The sequence below is a fragment of the Chlamydomonas reinhardtii genome, chromosome 14 (genome assembly GCF_000002595.2).
Source record: "Chlamydomonas reinhardtii strain CC-503 cw92 mt+ chromosome 14, whole genome shotgun sequence".
NCBI classification, from domain to species: domain Eukaryota; kingdom Viridiplantae; phylum Chlorophyta; class Chlorophyceae; order Chlamydomonadales; family Chlamydomonadaceae; genus Chlamydomonas; species Chlamydomonas reinhardtii.
The window spans coordinates 3,223,733-3,239,688 of record NC_057017.1 but is presented as its reverse complement, the minus strand read 5'-3'; the positions used below and the strand labels follow the sequence as shown (position 1 = coordinate 3,239,688).

General features: G+C 66.9%; 3 protein-coding genes across 3 annotated transcripts in view; 2 read left to right on the top strand and 1 right to left on the bottom strand.

Annotated features, from left to right (window-relative positions):
* The window catches only part of CHLRE_14g629300v5 (uncharacterized protein), a 7,005-nt gene extending 4,589 nt beyond the window's left edge, over positions 1-2,416 (bottom strand). The window contains exons 1-6 of the mRNA XM_043070351.1: positions 2,172-2,416; positions 1,861-1,992; positions 1,584-1,637; positions 1,091-1,317; positions 504-666; positions 109-276 (exon numbers count right to left, since the gene is read on the bottom strand). Of these exons, the coding sequence (XP_042917024.1) occupies positions 109-276; positions 504-666; positions 1,091-1,317; positions 1,584-1,637; positions 1,861-1,992; positions 2,172-2,336 (909 nt within the window). The 5' untranslated portion in view covers positions 2,337-2,416. The remainder of the gene's footprint in view (positions 1-108; positions 277-503; positions 667-1,090; positions 1,318-1,583; positions 1,638-1,860; positions 1,993-2,171) is intronic.
* A 100-nt stretch (positions 2,417-2,516) lies between these two features.
* CHLRE_14g629283v5 (uncharacterized protein) lies at positions 2,517-7,452 on the top strand. Its single transcript, XM_043070350.1, has 6 exons — positions 2,517-2,712; positions 2,807-4,143; positions 4,369-4,453; positions 4,823-5,086; positions 5,335-5,771; positions 6,096-7,452. Exons 1-6 carry the CDS (start codon positions 2,592-2,594, stop codon positions 6,642-6,644), a joined length of 2,793 nt encoding a protein of 930 aa, XP_042917023.1. The 5' UTR covers positions 2,517-2,591; the 3' UTR covers positions 6,645-7,452.
* Positions 7,453-7,526: 74 nt separating this feature from the next.
* CHLRE_14g629241v5 (uncharacterized protein) overlaps positions 7,527-15,956 on the top strand; it is a 9,455-nt gene continuing 1,025 nt past the window's right edge. Inside the window, exons 1-10 of the mRNA XM_043070349.1 lie at positions 7,527-7,657; positions 7,918-8,257; positions 8,440-9,573; positions 9,749-13,606; positions 13,749-13,860; positions 14,233-14,489; positions 14,632-14,824; positions 14,937-15,172; positions 15,256-15,399; positions 15,534-15,956. The exon at positions 15,534-15,956 is cut by the window's right edge and continues 1,025 nt beyond it. Coding sequence (XP_042917022.1) covers positions 7,569-7,657; positions 7,918-8,257; positions 8,440-9,573; positions 9,749-13,606; positions 13,749-13,860; positions 14,233-14,489; positions 14,632-14,824; positions 14,937-15,172; positions 15,256-15,399; positions 15,534-15,746 — 6,576 coding nt within the window. The 5' untranslated portion in view covers positions 7,527-7,568 and the 3' untranslated portion in view covers positions 15,747-15,956. The remainder of the gene's footprint in view (positions 7,658-7,917; positions 8,258-8,439; positions 9,574-9,748; positions 13,607-13,748; positions 13,861-14,232; positions 14,490-14,631; positions 14,825-14,936; positions 15,173-15,255; positions 15,400-15,533) is intronic.

Below are 15,956 nucleotides of genomic sequence, written 5' to 3'. Positions count from 1 at the left end.
CTCCCCTCCCCTCCCCTCCCCTCCCCTCCCCTCCCCTCCCCTCCCCTCCCCTCCCCTCCCCTCCCCTCCCCTCCCCTCCCCTCCCCTCTCCTCCCCTCCCCTCCTCACCAGCTTGTTGTTCTTGGGGCAGCGGTACTTGTTGGCGCCGTCCAGCACCTCGGCTGCCGTGAAGGCCGCCAGCGCGCGCTCCAGCGAAGCCGCGCGGTTGATCTCCAAGCTGAGGTCCAGGAAGGGGTCAAAGGTACGGCTGACGTAGTCAACGCCGTCGCACTCGATCTGGGTCGGGCGTCGGGTTTGATGTGGGTTGGTTCGGGTTTGGGTCAGATGTGGGCCGGGTGAGCGTCGGGATCGTGGCAGGGGTGAGGCTTGATGCGCCCGCGTCGGCGCGCCCGCACGCTGTGCACACGCCTTCGCCAACGCCGCCGCCGCCACCTCTCACGTCCCACCTCCGTCTCTTCCCACCTCCCGCCTCCCGCGTCCCACCCTCTCCGTCTCCTCCCCACCTGGCTCTTGAGTCGGCCGCCAAAGATGCGGTACACAAAGGTGGTTGCGGCCAGCTCCGGCGGCGGCTTGGCCGGCCGGAAGCGGCGCAGGCAGGCCTCATGCATGGCGTCCAGCAGGCAGCGCAGGAACTCGTGGGAGTCCTCCTGGCGCCCCAGGCGGAAGCTGCAGGCAGACACAAGAGGGAGACAGAATAGGGAGGGCGGCGGGGGATGCAGCGGTGGGTGGCGGGTGGAGGGACTGGATGTGGAGGCAGGGGCCGGGCTGGTTTGGGGAAGGCTTGCGGCTAGTTTCGGCGGCCCGGGCTGGCTTTGCTTCATTCCGCTGCACACGCAGCCACCCCCGCGTGCCGCTCTGCAGCCCTTGATTTCGGACATGCACAATTTGCATGCATTGCTCCTACCCAATCCCATGACCCTGCCAAGCACAAACGGCCCCGTTCCATCCCACCCCCACCACGACCACGACCACGACCACTATAACCGCCCCCATCACTGCCATCCCCCCTTCCCCCCACCAGGCCCCCGCCCCCCGGGGCATTGGAATAAACTACCCCGCCCCCCCAAACCGCCCGCGCGCGGCCCCTCACCGCTTGTTGATGAGGCGCAGGCTCGCCGCGTGGCCTTTGGGCGACATGACCATCTGGTGACTGCACAGCGCGCGCCGCACGTGCTGCGCCATCAGCGCCACCGGGTCAAACGTTTGACCGCCCCCGCCCCCGCCGCCTCCCGCTGCGCCGCCCGACACCTCCCGCACCAGCCGCTCGCCGCGCGGCCCCGCCAGCAGCTCCGCGAGCGGCGGCGTGTGTGTGAGCGCCTGGGGGTTTGGCGCGAAGGCATTGGGGTGCGGTGTCAAGCGTGCTGTAGGTGGGGGTCCATGCTGCAGGTGCTTTCGGGAAGCAGGGCCAGGGCGCTGTGCGCCGGTGATATCGTACATACCGGATCGATCAGGTCACATGCTTTTGCCCAGATCCGTCCTGCTGTTTCCAACCCACATCGACATCACCGCCCGATCCTCGGGTTGCCGCCCAACACCCTGCCCTGCCCGCACGGAGCCATTCCCCCGGTCGCCCCTTCACCCACCTGCAGAACGCTGTTCATGAAGCACGTGTTTCCGAGGTTGTGAAGGCCAGCGCCCTGTTTAGTGCGGGAGCGAACGTAAGCGACATGTTGTGAAGTCCGTTTGGCTGGGGAGGTGTTGGAAGACCTTGTCGCGATCGAGGCGCAGACAGCGATGGCATGGCGGCGGCCGTTGGACCGGCGAGGGGTGTTGCACGCGGAAGCAACGTGGCGTGCCGCCAGGCCGTGTCCCCCGCTTCCCCCTTCACGCTATTGTTGGCCTTTCTGACCTCCCGCTTACCCGATTCCGAATGGTTGTCCATCGGTGCACCAGGTCCGCTTCCCGAAACAGCTCACGCTGCTGCTTGGGCCCTGCCGCCGCGGCCAGTGATGATGGACCCGGCCCAGCTTTGCCCGAAGGAATTCCGGGCATCTGCGCGGGCGGCAAGGCGAGTATGAGGTATTGGAGCATAGCGCATGCCAGAACGTGGATGCAACGTGGCGCGCGCCCGCCGCCTGGATAGCCGCCAGCGACACTGAATTGCGAGGCTAGTGACCACCAGAATTGCGTGCCACCTGCCAGTTGCTATCGATAAGGCTAGAAGCATCTACCTCTGGGACCTCGTTCAAGGGAATGAGGTCCACTCCAACGGGAGCCGAGTGGGCATCGGGTTTAGTCGCCGGCACAAAAGTGAGCCGCCGGAACCCAGCACCACCACTGGCAGTGGATGCTCGAGGTGCTAGAAGACCCTCCCGAGCAGACGAGTTCAGAACCATGCGACAGCAAGTTTCTGCCCTGTCCTCGCTCTGGAACAATCCTCAAATAGCTCACTTGGTTGAAGATTTGTTGCTGAATGTAAACATCTACTCAAAAACAACAATACGTGGCCAAGAGAGTTTGTCAACCATGCATGGAACTCATCATGAACCAGAATTAGAAATTTGGTTTACCAATCCATCCTTTCACGCTGTACGTTTGTGGACCAACCACATAGACATAATGCAGCTGCGCTGAGGGCGGGACTTGACCAAATGGCGTCGGACAATTACGCCGACGGGCTGCCTGCGGCGTTGGCCGCGGCGGTGACGTCTGCGTATGCTGCCTTGCCCAAAACTGGCAAACCGCAGCCAAACGAGCACACGGTCCTGGCAGGTGGGACGTTCCCGCCGACTGCTACTGCGGCGCTACGCTCCTGCCCGTGCGCCTCCCCAGCGACCCCTTCCTCCACGCTCTCGCTCGCGCGCAGGTTTTGCGCTCGTGCACGACCCCGATGATGGACCTGAGTCACCTGGTTCCTATTCAGAGGCGCCCCGGCCGGTCGTCGTGGTGGCTTTGGGCACGGGAACCAAATGCCTGGGCGGGTCAAAGCGCAGCCCGGCCGGCGACGTGGTCAACGATAGCCATGCTGAGGTCATAGCACGCCGGGCGCTGCTGAGCTGGATCTATGACGAAGCTGCGCAGGCGCTGCGCAGCCACCAGAAGCTGTCGGGGGCTGTGCAGGAGCCGGCGCCGGCAGGCGGTGCAGCGCCGGCGGGAGAAGCGGCGGGGGCCAATGGGGCGGCGGCGGCGGCGGCGGTACCAGGACCGGCGTCAGCAGCATCTGACTCTGGTCCCGCCGCAAAAAAGCAGCAGAATCCCTCCAGACCGCAGCTCCCGCCGTCTACGCCACCGCCAGTATCCGTCTTTGAGGTAGTCGAGGCAGAGGAGCGCCATCAGGTCAGCGCCGCCGCAGGGCCCGTGGCCGGAGGCTGCAGCGGCAGCGCCACAACCCTTGCGGGTGACAGCGAGCCTACTGGGGAACAGCACCACCCCGGCCATAGCCGGCATGACCGGCTGGGGCTGCAGCTGGGGCTGCGGCTCCGGCTCCGGCCGGGCCTGCGCCTGTGCATGTACATGAGTCAGCCGCCGTGCGGGGACGCATCCATCCTGGCGGGCGCTACAGCCGGCTGCAGCGGCGGCGGCGCGGCGCTACAGCCGGCAGCGGCGGCGGCGGCAGCAGTGGCGGCGGCGGCGGCGTGTCAGGGCGAGACGCATGGAAGCGACGCGGCAGCAGCAGCAGAGGCAGGCGGGCCAGGAGAGGCAGCGGCCGTGGCGCCGGCGGCCTTAGTCGCGGCGGGGTGCTGCGGGCACACGAACGGCAGCAGCGGCGAGGGCATGGCGGCAGCGGCAGTGGCAGCGGCGGCGTCTGGGACGCCGGCGGCGGCACGGGCGGCAGAGGCGGGGACAGATGCTGGAGCGGGAGCTGTGCGGTTTCGCACGGGTGCCAAGGCCATCAAGCTCATGGCACCGGACGCAGCTTCAGACGCGGCAGCGGGCACGACACCGGGCGGCCTCGTGCCATGCGGTGCTACCGGGCACACAACTGTACCACCACATGCAGCAGCGGCGGCCGAGGCAGCAGCGGCAGCGGCGGCGCTGCCGCCTGTGGCGGTGGTGGTGCCGCAGGCGGGGGACGTGGACGTCGGCGCGCAGGACAGCGGGGCGGGGCTGGGCGCGGTGCGGCGCAAGCCGGGGCGCGGCGACGCCACGTTGTCGCTGTCGTGCAGCGACAAGATTGCCCGGTGGTGCTGCCTGGGGCTGCAGGTGAGCTGGGGGAGAGGTGCTTTTATCATCCCACTACATGAAGATGCAAAGAGTGGGGGCAGGTGGGCTGCAGCCGGGGTGGGCTGGGCTGAGCATTGGTGGGCTGGGCTGGGCTGGGCTGGGCTGGGCTTAGCTGTACCGTGGCGGGCAGGGCAGGGCAGGGAATTGGTTGGTGGCAAGGCAACTAACTGCGGTTTGGTTGTCGTTTCCGGTCACGCCACACAGGGCAGCCTGTTGTCGGGTGTGCTGTCGGCCCCACTGCCGCTGCACCTGCTGGCGGTGGGCGCCACGCCCGCCATGACGGCGGCAGGTGGGTGGGTGGGTGGGTGGGTGGGTGGGTGGGCGGCAGGCGGCAGGCCTGTTGGGGCGGCTGGGGCTCGCGGTGCAGTTGGGGTGTGTGGGGTGGGTGGGGCTGGGGCTGTCAGAGTTGAGGTGGGGCTGTGTAGGCTTTGACGGTGTACGAGTTGCGTGAGGTGTGTGAGATGCATGAGATGTGGAAGGTGAGGGTTCTGACCATGGGGCGAGGTCCTGGACGGACCAGGGAAGATGGCCATGGGGCGAGGTCCGGGACGGACCAAAGAAGATGGCAAGGCTGCGCAGGAGAGCAGTTTGCTGCATGACCGACATTGACGCCAATGTGCCTTCCTCATGTGCCGACCTGCACTCCACTTGCGAGCAGGCCAGGACGCGGCCCTGGCGGCTGTCGCGGCGGCCTCGCGGCGCGCGTTCGACACCCGGCTGCGGTCAGACCCGGGGGTGGCGGCGGCCCTGGGCAGCCACACAAGCACGGGACGCGGCGGCAGCGGCTCCGGCAGTAGCAGTAGCGGTAGCAGTAGCAGTAGCAGTCAATGCAGGCTGCAGCCGCCACTGCACATCGTCGGCCTGCCGCCGCCGGATGCGGCCCTGGGGCTGAGTCCCGATGCTGCGCGGAAGGTGCCGTCGGGTGCGTCCGGCTGTGGCTTGTTAACAGAGCGTGCAAGGGAAATGCACACGCAGGACAGTTATGTTGTGTGTTTGTGCACGAGAGGCGCCGCGCGTGGGGAGCATTGGAGCATGGCACGACACCAACTTAAAACCATCAGCAAGCTTTATCCAGTTTGCTGTGCTTAGGTCGCGGTTCTGAGCGCGGACGTAGGTGATCCTAACTCCATGCCCCACACCGCCACATGCCCCACCGCGCCTGTCGCGCAGGCGTGTGCATCAACTGGCACCCAGCCGCCGGCGCCTGCATGCGCCAACTGGGACTGGGACTGGGACTGCCGCCCGCACCATCCCCATCCCCATCCCCATCACCATCCCCATCACCATCCCCATCACCATCACCATCACCATCACCATCATCACTCCAGCCGCCACAGCCGCCACAGCCGCCGGCGCAACAGGACCAGGCGCACACCCAGAAGCGGCCACAGGGGCAGCGCCGGCCCTGGGCGCCGGCGGCGCCGCTACGCGGCGGCGGCGGCGGCGCGCCGCCGCCGGCGGAGGTCACGCTGGCGGCGGACGGGCGGAAGGCGGGGGCCGCCAAGAGGGGCGCGGCGTGGGCCTCGGACAAGACGCGCTCGCGGCTGTGCCGGGCGGCGCTGGCGGCTCGGCTGGCGGAGCTGTTGGATTTCATGGCGGCGGCGGCGGTGGGTGGTTGGGTGCGGCGGGTGGGTGGGTTACGCGGACGGGTGTGGCAGGGGCTGGGTGCGGCGGTGGTTAGGTGTGGCGGTGATTGGGTGCGATGGGTGGGTGTGGCAGCAGTTGGATGCGACGTGTGAGGACGGGGCCGGGCCTATACGCATGTCGCGGGCCACGCCAGCAAGCCAGTCCGCTTTTGTGTCACCCTGTTTACACGCGCTTCCGGCTGACTTATAACCAGCTTGCTGCTACCGAACATACTCATTCATACCCGTCTTTCTGAACACAGCTTACTGACGCCCAGCTTCATGCCGTAATGCCCGCGCCTGCAGGGTGGTGCAAGCGACGGCCGGCGCTGGCGTAACTGGACGTACGCGCGGGCCAAGCTGGAGCTCGGGGGCGGCAACACGGGCGCCGCAGCAGATGCAGGGGCTGCAGCCGCTGCAGGAGCTGCAGGGGCAGGAGCAGCGGCAGCTTCCGCACAAGAGGCGGCAGCCGTGGTGCCCAGCAGTGATGCTGGCTGCGGCGGTGTCGGAGGTGGTAACGGCAGCCGTGGTGGTGCCTGCGCCGGCGCCGGCGCCGGCAGCGGCACCGGCAGCGGCACCGGCGCCAGCGCCGGCAGCGGCAGCGGCAGCGGCGGGTACTGCGTGGTCTGGGCTAGGCTGCGCATGACGCCCGGCAGCATGTTCCGCTTGTGGCTCCCCAAGCCGGCCTCACACCAGGAGTTTCCGCTTTTACCGACGCCAACGCCAGCAGCAGCGGCAGTGGCGGCGGTGGTGACGCCAACAGCAGCTGCGGAGGGCCCGGCGGCGGAGGCAGTGCCGGAGAGACGCACGGCGACGGGCGGAAGGGGCGGCGGAAGAAGCGGCGCCGGTGCCTAAGAGGTGTCGGGAAGGAGGGACTCCTGCTGCTGCTGTGGGCGAAGTAAGTGGCAAGCCGGAAAGTACCCTGACCAGCATTGTTGTGTTTTAAGGCATCTTCGATAACAGCAGTAGCTAAAACCCGGGTAGCCGCCATGCGCCCGGCACCACAAGAGTATGATAAGCGCCGCGGCGTCACCGACCGGCCGGGGCACGGGCAAGATTTCGCGCACACGGCTCCGCGTCGCTTCGAATTCTGGTCGGGCTGGCACATTTATGGCTGTCTCGCCGGACATCCGAGGGAATGGTCAGTATGTCACGCGTTTGCTTATATACTTATCGGCAGCACAAACTTGGCTGGCCTGGAATTGGCAACCGCCATGCCGCAGAGCCCGCGGCAGAAGTGTGTACTGCCAAGGGCGCGTTTGCAACGAGGTGCAATAAGTATGGCACGTGTGATTCTTCGCTGCGAATGCAGACTGATATGCGTTAACTCGCACGCGAGTCTTTTGGACTTGACTCAGCCTTGTATTTGGTGCAGCGCGACCTGAACAATGCCACTTAACACGTACAATTGATGTCATGAGGGACGCACGCTAGGAACAGATTGGAACAGGCTGGCTCCGTGCTCGGGATGGCACATGATAACTGGGCCGGCCCACCGTTGCATCTAAGCGCGCAAGCTCTTCCTCAGCTTGCCACGTCGTCTGATGCTCTGGTTGTGCAGTGGGGCAGACGGCCAGGCGGGCTGTTCAGGCGTCTGTTCAGCAACTGCAGCGGCAGGGACGTCGATAATGATATTCAGAGTAACGCAACCCGTATCTTGTCTCGCTGTGCAACTGGAGCGGCGGCAGCGACAGGTGCTGAGGTGCGCCCGAAGACCGGCATGAACGCGACGTAATGCCGACGCTGTTTTTCCTTCATTCCAGACGCTGACGTGCGACGATGCTTGTGCAGGGCGAGGATCACGCCTGGCTTCATCGGTGGCTCGCACAGGACGCGGTGGCGGAAACGGCCGTGCAGCTTGCGGCAAGGTGCGTCAGGGTGCGGTGGCCTTGCGGCCCCCGGTTTGCAGGTCAAGTATAGACCGCACCGAGGACGCGTGTGTCCAACTGCTTTGCGTCGTCGCGAGTAATAGTTCAAGTTTCCTATTAACACGGATGCGCCTCTGCTGGATGGCAGGGCCGTGTCACGGTAGGTGCCGCCCTGACTTGATCCGCCGATCAGCCCAAGGATCAGCCCGCCCTTCTCGTTCCCGTACATGTTGCCCCTAACTGCCTGCTGCTGCACGCAGGTGCGCCGCGAGAGGCACGGCCTGCTCGCTGCAGGTGCCCTTCCGCGCCTTGCCGGCGGCCTGCCAGCTGCTGCCGCCTCCTCAACTCCCGCCACCGCCAGCCCTGCTGACGCCAGTCACGGAACTGCAACTGGCAATGATGATGGGGGGAGGCAAACCGGTGGCGGCGGGGTCCGCCGGCCCAGCGGCAGCCGCCGCATCCAGCGTTGAGGTGGCGGCGGCAGTGACGGGCTCGAGCTCAGCGGCTGTGCCGGGCAGCGCCGGTGGACGTGCGGACACGTCCCGACAAGGCAGTAGCAGCACCAGCAGCAGCTGCATCACATGTACAGTAATGCTAGAGGTAGGCATCAGTGAATGGGGCCGGGGGCAAGCGGCAATTAAAACACAAACGTGCGTACTTCTAGAGCTGGTAACTGAATGTGGTGTGGCGGGCTGGCAGAAGGCATGAATTTGATGAATGCAATGGGAGGCGCGTGCAAGCAGTTATATGTTTGTGTGTGTGATATGTTCGCTTACGTACAGGTGCGGGCATGCTTGTTCGCGGTGACGAGCGAGCCGCGTGGCGGCGGGGACGGCGGGGGGCGTCACAGCAGCAGCGCCAAGGCGTCCGCCACCGCCACCGCTTTAGCATCAGGCGCCACGGCGGCGACCGTCAGGCCGGCAGTGCTCCTCACGCTGGCGGTACGACATCCGGACCGGCGGCTGGGTGACGGCGGCGGCAGTACTGCCGACACGGCGGCGGCGGGTACTGGCGGCGGCCGTGGCGGCGGCGGCGGCGGCAAGTTTCTGCTGGCCAATGGTGGCGGCAGCAGTGCCGTCAATACCACCAGCAGAAGCGCCGCACCGCTGCTATCACAGCAGTCGGGGCGCTCACTCTCCCTGACGACACTGGCCCCATCACGGCTCTCGCTGCGTCATGGCGGCGGCGGCGGCGGCTCCGCCGGCGCCACCGCCGCCGAGATGCACCTGCAGCAGCTACAGCTGGCGCGGGCGCTGCGCGCCGCCAGCGGCAGTAGCCTGGGCCTGCTGCAACAGCCGTTGCAACAGCAACAGCAGCAGCAGGCAATGCTGGCGGGTGCCGCTGGCGGCGGGCGCGTTGGCAGCAGGAGCTTCTGCATTCGCGCTGGCGAAGCCGCCGCCGCAGCCACCGCCACTGCCCATCACGATGCTCTCAGCACACTTGGTGCGCATAAAGACGAAGGCGTTGGCTGCGGTGGCGGCGGCGGTGGCGGCGGTGGCGGCGACGCGTTGCTGCCGACGACGGTGCTGACGGCAATCGGCAGCGTGCCGTGCTGCGTGACCATGCTCAACTTCCCGGGCTGTGTCCTGTTCCAGAACGCCCGCAGTGTTGCCTTTTTTGGTGACCTCGTGGGACGGCCCTTGGGCGGCCAACTGCTGGCGAGGCTGTTGGGCGGCGCCGCCGCAGCCGCAACCGGCGGCGCCGCCGCAGCCGTCGCAGCTGCCGTACAGATCAATGCCGCAGCGGCGGCCGCGGCTGTTGTCTCTGAGGGAGCTGGCGGCGGCGCTGGTGTTGCTGATGAAGAAGCGGCAAGCCGCCAGCTGCCGCCACCTCCTCAGCAGCCACAGCAGCCGCAACCTACGGAGCCTGGCGAAGAGCTGCTGGCACGCGCGCTCGCGGCAATTGAGAAGGGCATGGTAAGTAAGGAAGGAAGCCCGTGGTGCCAACCTTTGTTCAATAAGGGTGACGGCTTGCGTTGCTCTCACATTGCACAATATGTGTGCACACGCACGCACCGCATAAATTGATAGCAGGCCAGGCGCATGCGTGATATACATGCACAACGCACCCGCCGCGCTTTCATGTTCGCAGGAGTTTGAGACTGTGGTGCGTCTGGCCATGCCTGGCGTTGGCGACGGCGTCAGCCGCACCTATCCGCTCTCTGCTGGAGACGCCTCGGCGGCGGCAGCCGCGCACAAGCTGTCAGTCACACCGGCAGCGGTGGCGGCAGCGCCGGTTTCCGTTGAGGCCGGCGCTGCCTCCGGTCCTGTGGCATTGCGCTCGCCGCTCTTTCATTTCCAGCTACAGCAGCCACAACAACCACTGGCTGCCGCACACTCAGCAGCAGTTCCCACACTTACCGGCAGCGTGCAGAGCGGCGGCAGCGCAGTCGGCGCGGCGCGCTGCCAGAGTCAGCAATTTGTCGAAGGGACCAGTGATGATGTTGGAATAGAATTCAGCGCTGTCAACGGCACCTCGGGCACGGCGATTGTGACGCGAATGACGCCAGTGCACTTGGCACAAGTGGCGGAGCCGCCGGCGCGCGGCGGCGGTGATGGCCGCAGCGGCGGGCTGTGCTGGACGCCACTCGACACGGCGGACGATGAGGAATCTAGCATCCTAGACAGCTTGGCGAGATTCGGATCCGGCGCGCTGCTGCCGCCCCATGCGTACTACGCCAGCAACGCAGAATCCACGATCCGGAACCCGTACGCGCCCGATGCGATGGAGCGAGTGTTGCTGGAGGCGCTGGCGTCAGCTGACGCCGGCGGCGGCGGCGGCAGAGGCGGCGGCCTGCGCCGCGGCCGCCGGCGCCAGCAGCAGTACCATTTGCACGCCGGCCCCGCAGCTCTGGGCGCCGCACGGACATCTGCTACCAACACCGACAGCAGCGCGGGCGGCGCTGCTTCGCGGCGAACGACGGGCGCCAGCAGCGCTGCCACGACCGCCACAGCCGCTGCCACGCCAGCAGTGCCTGCTGCCACAACGAAGCCGCAGCTGGCCGAGGGCGGGCACGGCAGTGACACGGTGTTTGGAGTCGCTGGCGGCGGCGGCGGCGGCGGCGGCAAAGCACTCGAAGCGGTGGCGGCGGCAGACGATGGCGCCGCCGGCCTTCTGATGTCCTCCGCGCATGTCTTGGACTTTGCGGTTGCTTACGGCAGGAGTCAGGAGTTGCAGGCCGCGGAGAGCTTTGGCTGTGGCGTTAGTGGCGACCCAAGCAGCGGGTTGCAGACGGCTTTGTTCACCGCTACCGCCACCGGCGCCGCGACTGCTGGCGGCGGCGAGCCGCCTCCGGTGCGACGCAGCCTCAGCCTGAGCGCCCGGCCACGTGGCACACCGGGGCTGCTGATGGCTCCGCCGCAGCATATGCCGGGAAATGCCGCCGCCACAGCTGCTACTGCCGCCGCCGCCGCCGCTGCAGCTGCTACTGCCGCTGCTAGCGTGCCGTTCGCGGCGCTGGTTGCTATGGCGCCGTCCGTGGTTGCCGCGTCACCCGAGCGCAGCCGTCTGTCACTCAGCAGCCACTCGCGTGGCGCAATCGCAAGTAGTGGCGGCCTGCCCGGCCCGGCGGGAGTTGCAACAGCTGGCACTGCAGGCACTGCAGGCACAGCAGGCACTGCAGGCACAGCAGGCACTGCAGGCACTGCAGGCACAGCAGGCACTGCAGGCATTGCAGGCACTGCAGGCACAGCAGGCACTGCAGGCATTGCAGGCACTGCAGGCACTGCTGCGGGCGCCTCCACGGGCGCCTCCCCATCAGCAGCAGGCAGGACGGCGGCTTGGGGCGCGACCTCCTATTCACTGCTGCGCCAGACGACGCTCATGCGTCAGAGCAGTGCCTTGCCATCACCAACCGCGGGCACAGGCGCAAGCGCGGGCGCGGGAGCGGCAGCGGGCACAGGCGCAGTCGCAGTCGCAGTCGCGGGCACAGGCGCGCGCGCGAGCGCGGGAGCGGGAGTGGGAGCGGGTGTGGGTGCGGGTGTGGGAGCGGGCGGGCTGGTGTGTGATGAAAGCCGAGAGCTGCTCTTGGGCCGCAGCCCGAGCGCTACTGCAATGGGAAAGGGCGCACATCAGCTGCAGCTGCCGCTGCCGCCGTTCCCGCCGCCTTCCCTCGCAGCTAGCAATGCAACAGACGGCGTGGCGCAGAGCCCGCAGAGCGGCGATGGCTTGAGCGCGGTTCTCTTTCGAACCTTCGACTCAACTTCCCTGGATGCGATGTCAGTGGCGGCGGCGCCCGCCACGGCCACGACGGACGCCGCCGCAGCCAGATCCAGAAGCGGCCGGCTGACGTCACTGGTGGCCCCGTGCGTCGTCACGCCGCAGCAGGAGGTGCTCTTGCGGCAGGGCGCGGGCGGAGCTTGCAGCGGCGGTGAAGGAGCTAGCGGTGGAGCTGGCAGCGGTAGATGTGACGGTGCCGCCGGCTTTGTGCCGTCCAGCCCCGCCGGTGCCGGCTCGCTGGCGGGGGCGTCGGTGGCCAGCGGCAGCGGAGGAGGTGGCGGTGACACCATGTCTCGCATTGTGGCGGCGGCGGCGGAGGCTTTAAGCAAGAGCAGGCGCCGCATGCCGAAGCGCGCCGCTAGCACTCTTCACGGCGCGAGGCAGCCGCATGCGCCGGCGCTGGTGGCGGCGGCGGTGGTGCGGACTGCAGACTCGCCTAAAGCTCCGGCGGCGTCGACTGGAGGCGACGCAGGCGGCGGCGGCGGCGGCGGCGGCGCCGGCGCCGGCGGCGGCGGCGCCGGCAACCGCGGCATGAAGCCATCGGTGCCACCCCTGAGCGGCGGCGCGCCGGTGCGAGGTATGTTGCCGGACGACGTCTCTCGCAGCCCAACAAGCACGGTAGCAGGTGCTGTCAGCAGCGGGGTGAGTGGCGGTGCCGGCAGTGCGGCGGAGGCAATGGTACTGCAGCAATTGCGTGCGAGGGCAGGAGCGGCGGCGCCGGGGTCGCCTGCGGGCGCGATGGTTGCCTCCCCCTGCTCCAGTCATAGCTTCCGGCAGCGCGCGAACTCTGAATTGTTCGTGATCGATGAACAACATGCGCACGCTCCAGCAGCCACTACGGCAGCAGCGCACGGCGGCAGGGCTTTCCCTCGCGAAGACAATAGTGCGGCGGCGGCTTCCGCCGCCGCCAGTGGCGGCATCACAGCCGCCACCACAGCAGCAGCGGTCAGCGGCTCGAGCGTCTACTGCGCTACGGCTAGTGCTAATGCGAATGCTAGTGCTAGCGCATGCGTAAGCGGGGCTGGAGCGCTGCCGCTGCCGAGCGGTGTCGTGGCGGGCTTTGGAATTGCAAGCAGCTGCAGTGGCGGCATGGCGGCAGAAGCGACAGCGTCGGCGGATCCTCAAAGCGTGGGCCTCTTGTCAACTGTACAGAAGCCGCAATCGCCTATGGTGGCACGGCTGCATGCAGCAGGCTTGCAGGCGCATGGCCGCATTGCTCCGCCGCCACCGGCTGCTGCTGCAGCCTCAACGGCAACGGCGGGCAGTGCTGATGTATCGGGCGTCCGCAGCAGCCGCGCGGAGGCGACGGCGTCGCCTGCGCCGGCGTCTCCCAACGGCTCCGTTCTGCTGGCTTGTGCTGACGCCGACGTCGAGGGCGGCGGGCAGCGCCGCAGCCGTAGTTTCATCGGCTGGCACGCCGCCGGAGCCGACGTCAAGGCAACGGCTGTAGCATTACCCTGCCGGTCGAGCGGCTTCGAGCGCGTGGGCATAGCTGCTACTGCCGGACACCCCGCCTTTGCCGGTGGAGCAGCGGCTGGGGCTGGAGCAGCCGGGGACTCTGGCAGCCTTGCCGCTGCGACGGCGAGGGCCCACAGCGCGTCTCGTGCTGTCACTCACAGCGGCTCAGGTGGCGTTGGCGGCAGCAGCCCGCTTGGCGGCGAGGGCGGCCCCGGCCGCAGCCGTCAACGCAGCGAAGCTCATGCCTCGCTGTACACGACGAGCGTCGGCCTGGTGAGTCATTGCAACAAGCCACGGCGCTTTGCAGGGTCTTGATGCAACGCGTTCATGCACTCTACCCGCTGGCTCGGGCATACTGCGGTGTCTTAATTCTTGAACATAAGTATTGCTTACGGCCCCTTGCGTTACGCTACAGGTCGCAACGCCATCTCGCACTGCTTTGCTGCGACGACACGCGAGCAGCCAAGGACCTGTCAGCATCGCTGTGGCGGCCACCGGTGGTGAGGGCGGCAGGCTGGGCGGAAGCGGTGAGGGCGCGGGGTATTTGGCGGCTCGGCGATACGGGGGCCTGCGGAGTTCGAGAGGTGAAAGCCCCGACCCTCTGCCTTGGACCGGCCCGGGGCGCGTTCGAGCTGCTACTTGGTGTTGCGATAGTCGATTGTGTGAAGCTTACAGACAGTCAAGCATACAGTCAGGAAATGTGGGCGGATTTGAGAATGCGTGCGTTTAAAGTTTGGGGTCCGCGCCGGCCGCAGAGCGTGGCCACTCCCTCCCTGGCCGCGGCTCCCTCCCATCCGCCTCATCGAACCCCCCCATGCCCCGGCCCCCGCATCGCACATGTAATCCTTTGATCATTCGCTGCCTTTGCCTCATTTGATCATTCGCTGCCTTTGCCTCAGGTGTCGCTGACCTTGCTTTTGGCGCCACTGCCGCGCCGCTGCCAGCCCGCCCCGTCTACCATAAGATCCACATTGCGGTGTGCCCCGCGCCCGCCGCCGCCGCCACTGGCTTGGTCGGAGACGCGGCGGCAGGGCCGGCGGCGGCGCCTGGCGGCGGCGGCCGGCAGCCGGTGACCCTGACGCTGACCCAGATCGACGTGACGGAGCAGGTGGAGGCGCAGGACCGCCTTGGCAGGCTGCTGGAGCAGGAGCACAAGGTGGGCGGGTGTGGCGGTGTGAGTGCGGCTTTTAAACCGTGCAATGCAATGCCTGAAGAACTATACTGCATCGGTGTGGCTGGGTCCACTGTGCGCACGCGCGTGAAAGTAATCTCCTTATAGTGCCTGCCCGCGTGCGCAGGTTCTGGAGAGCATCTTCCCGCGTCACGTGATCGAGTACCTGGCGCTGAACAGTGCAGCGCAGGCGTCAGGGCTCGGCGGCGCCCGGCCTGGCGCGGGCAGCCTGTTCCAGTGCCCGGCCGCACGCGCGTGCAAGCTGGCGTCACTCGCGACCTGGCACCCCGGCGTCACCATCATGTTTACGGACATTGTCGGTGAGTCCAGTGTGCAAGGAAAGAACCACGTCAGTCACGTTTTGCGGAACATTCGTGGCCGCCGCCCTGATCGCCTGAGTAACATGTGCTCTGTCCCTGCCCGTGGCCGCAGGCTTCACGAACATGTGCCACGAGTGTCAGCCGCTTGAAGTGATGGCATTCTTGAATGACCTCTACAGCCGGTTCGACGGCCTGGTGGACATCTACAAGGTGTACAAGGTGGAGACCATTGGCGACTGCTACATGGTGGCGGGCGGGCTGGTGGCGCACGATGACGATGGGTACAAGTCGGTCATCAGTGGAAAGGAGGACGCGCTGCACGCAGTGCGCGTCATGGAGTTTGCCAAGGTGCGGCAGTGGGCGGAGCGAAGCCCATGGATGCGTTGCGTGCGCACGTGCACTCAACATTGCTTCATTCTGGTGTTTTGCAGGCCATGCTGCGCGCGGCACGCGAGGTGCGCATGCCGCACAACGGCGAGCCGGTGCGGCTGCGCGTGGGGCTGCACAGCGGCCCCGTCACCAGCGGCGTCGTGGGCGACCGAATGCCGCGCTTCTGCCTCTTCGGCGACACGGTGGTGAGTCCTGCGTCATCATGAAAAGTTGCGGCAGCACTTTCTGGTCCAAGCCTGCAGTTCGCGCTATCCGTGAGGTGCTCAACAAGGCTCGACAACTATTAAACAACGCGTCACGTGACTCTTGCCTGTTGCAGAACGTGGCGAGCCGCATGGAGAGCACGTGCCGGCCCGGCCACATCCATGTCAGCGCGGCCACACAGGCGCGGCTGCCCAACGAGCCGTGGCGTGACCTGGGCCTGACGGCGGTCAAGGGCAAAGGCCAGATGCGCACATTCGAGTGGGATGCCGACGCGGACGAGCATCTGGATGGGCAGCAGCTGCAGCGCGTGCTGGGGCTGTACCTGTAGCGGGCGCATCAAGCCAACACCGACATGCATTGGAGATACACGAAGCAAATTGCGCATGCATAAGCATTTGGTAGGCCAAGTCCAACGTGGTTGACGCCAACGGACACAGCATGACGTGCTAATCAACATCTGCATTGCTCGAATGCCTGCAACCCTGGGACTTTAGGACAACTAGACACATGGTACTGTGTGTACCTGTGTGCCACAGTG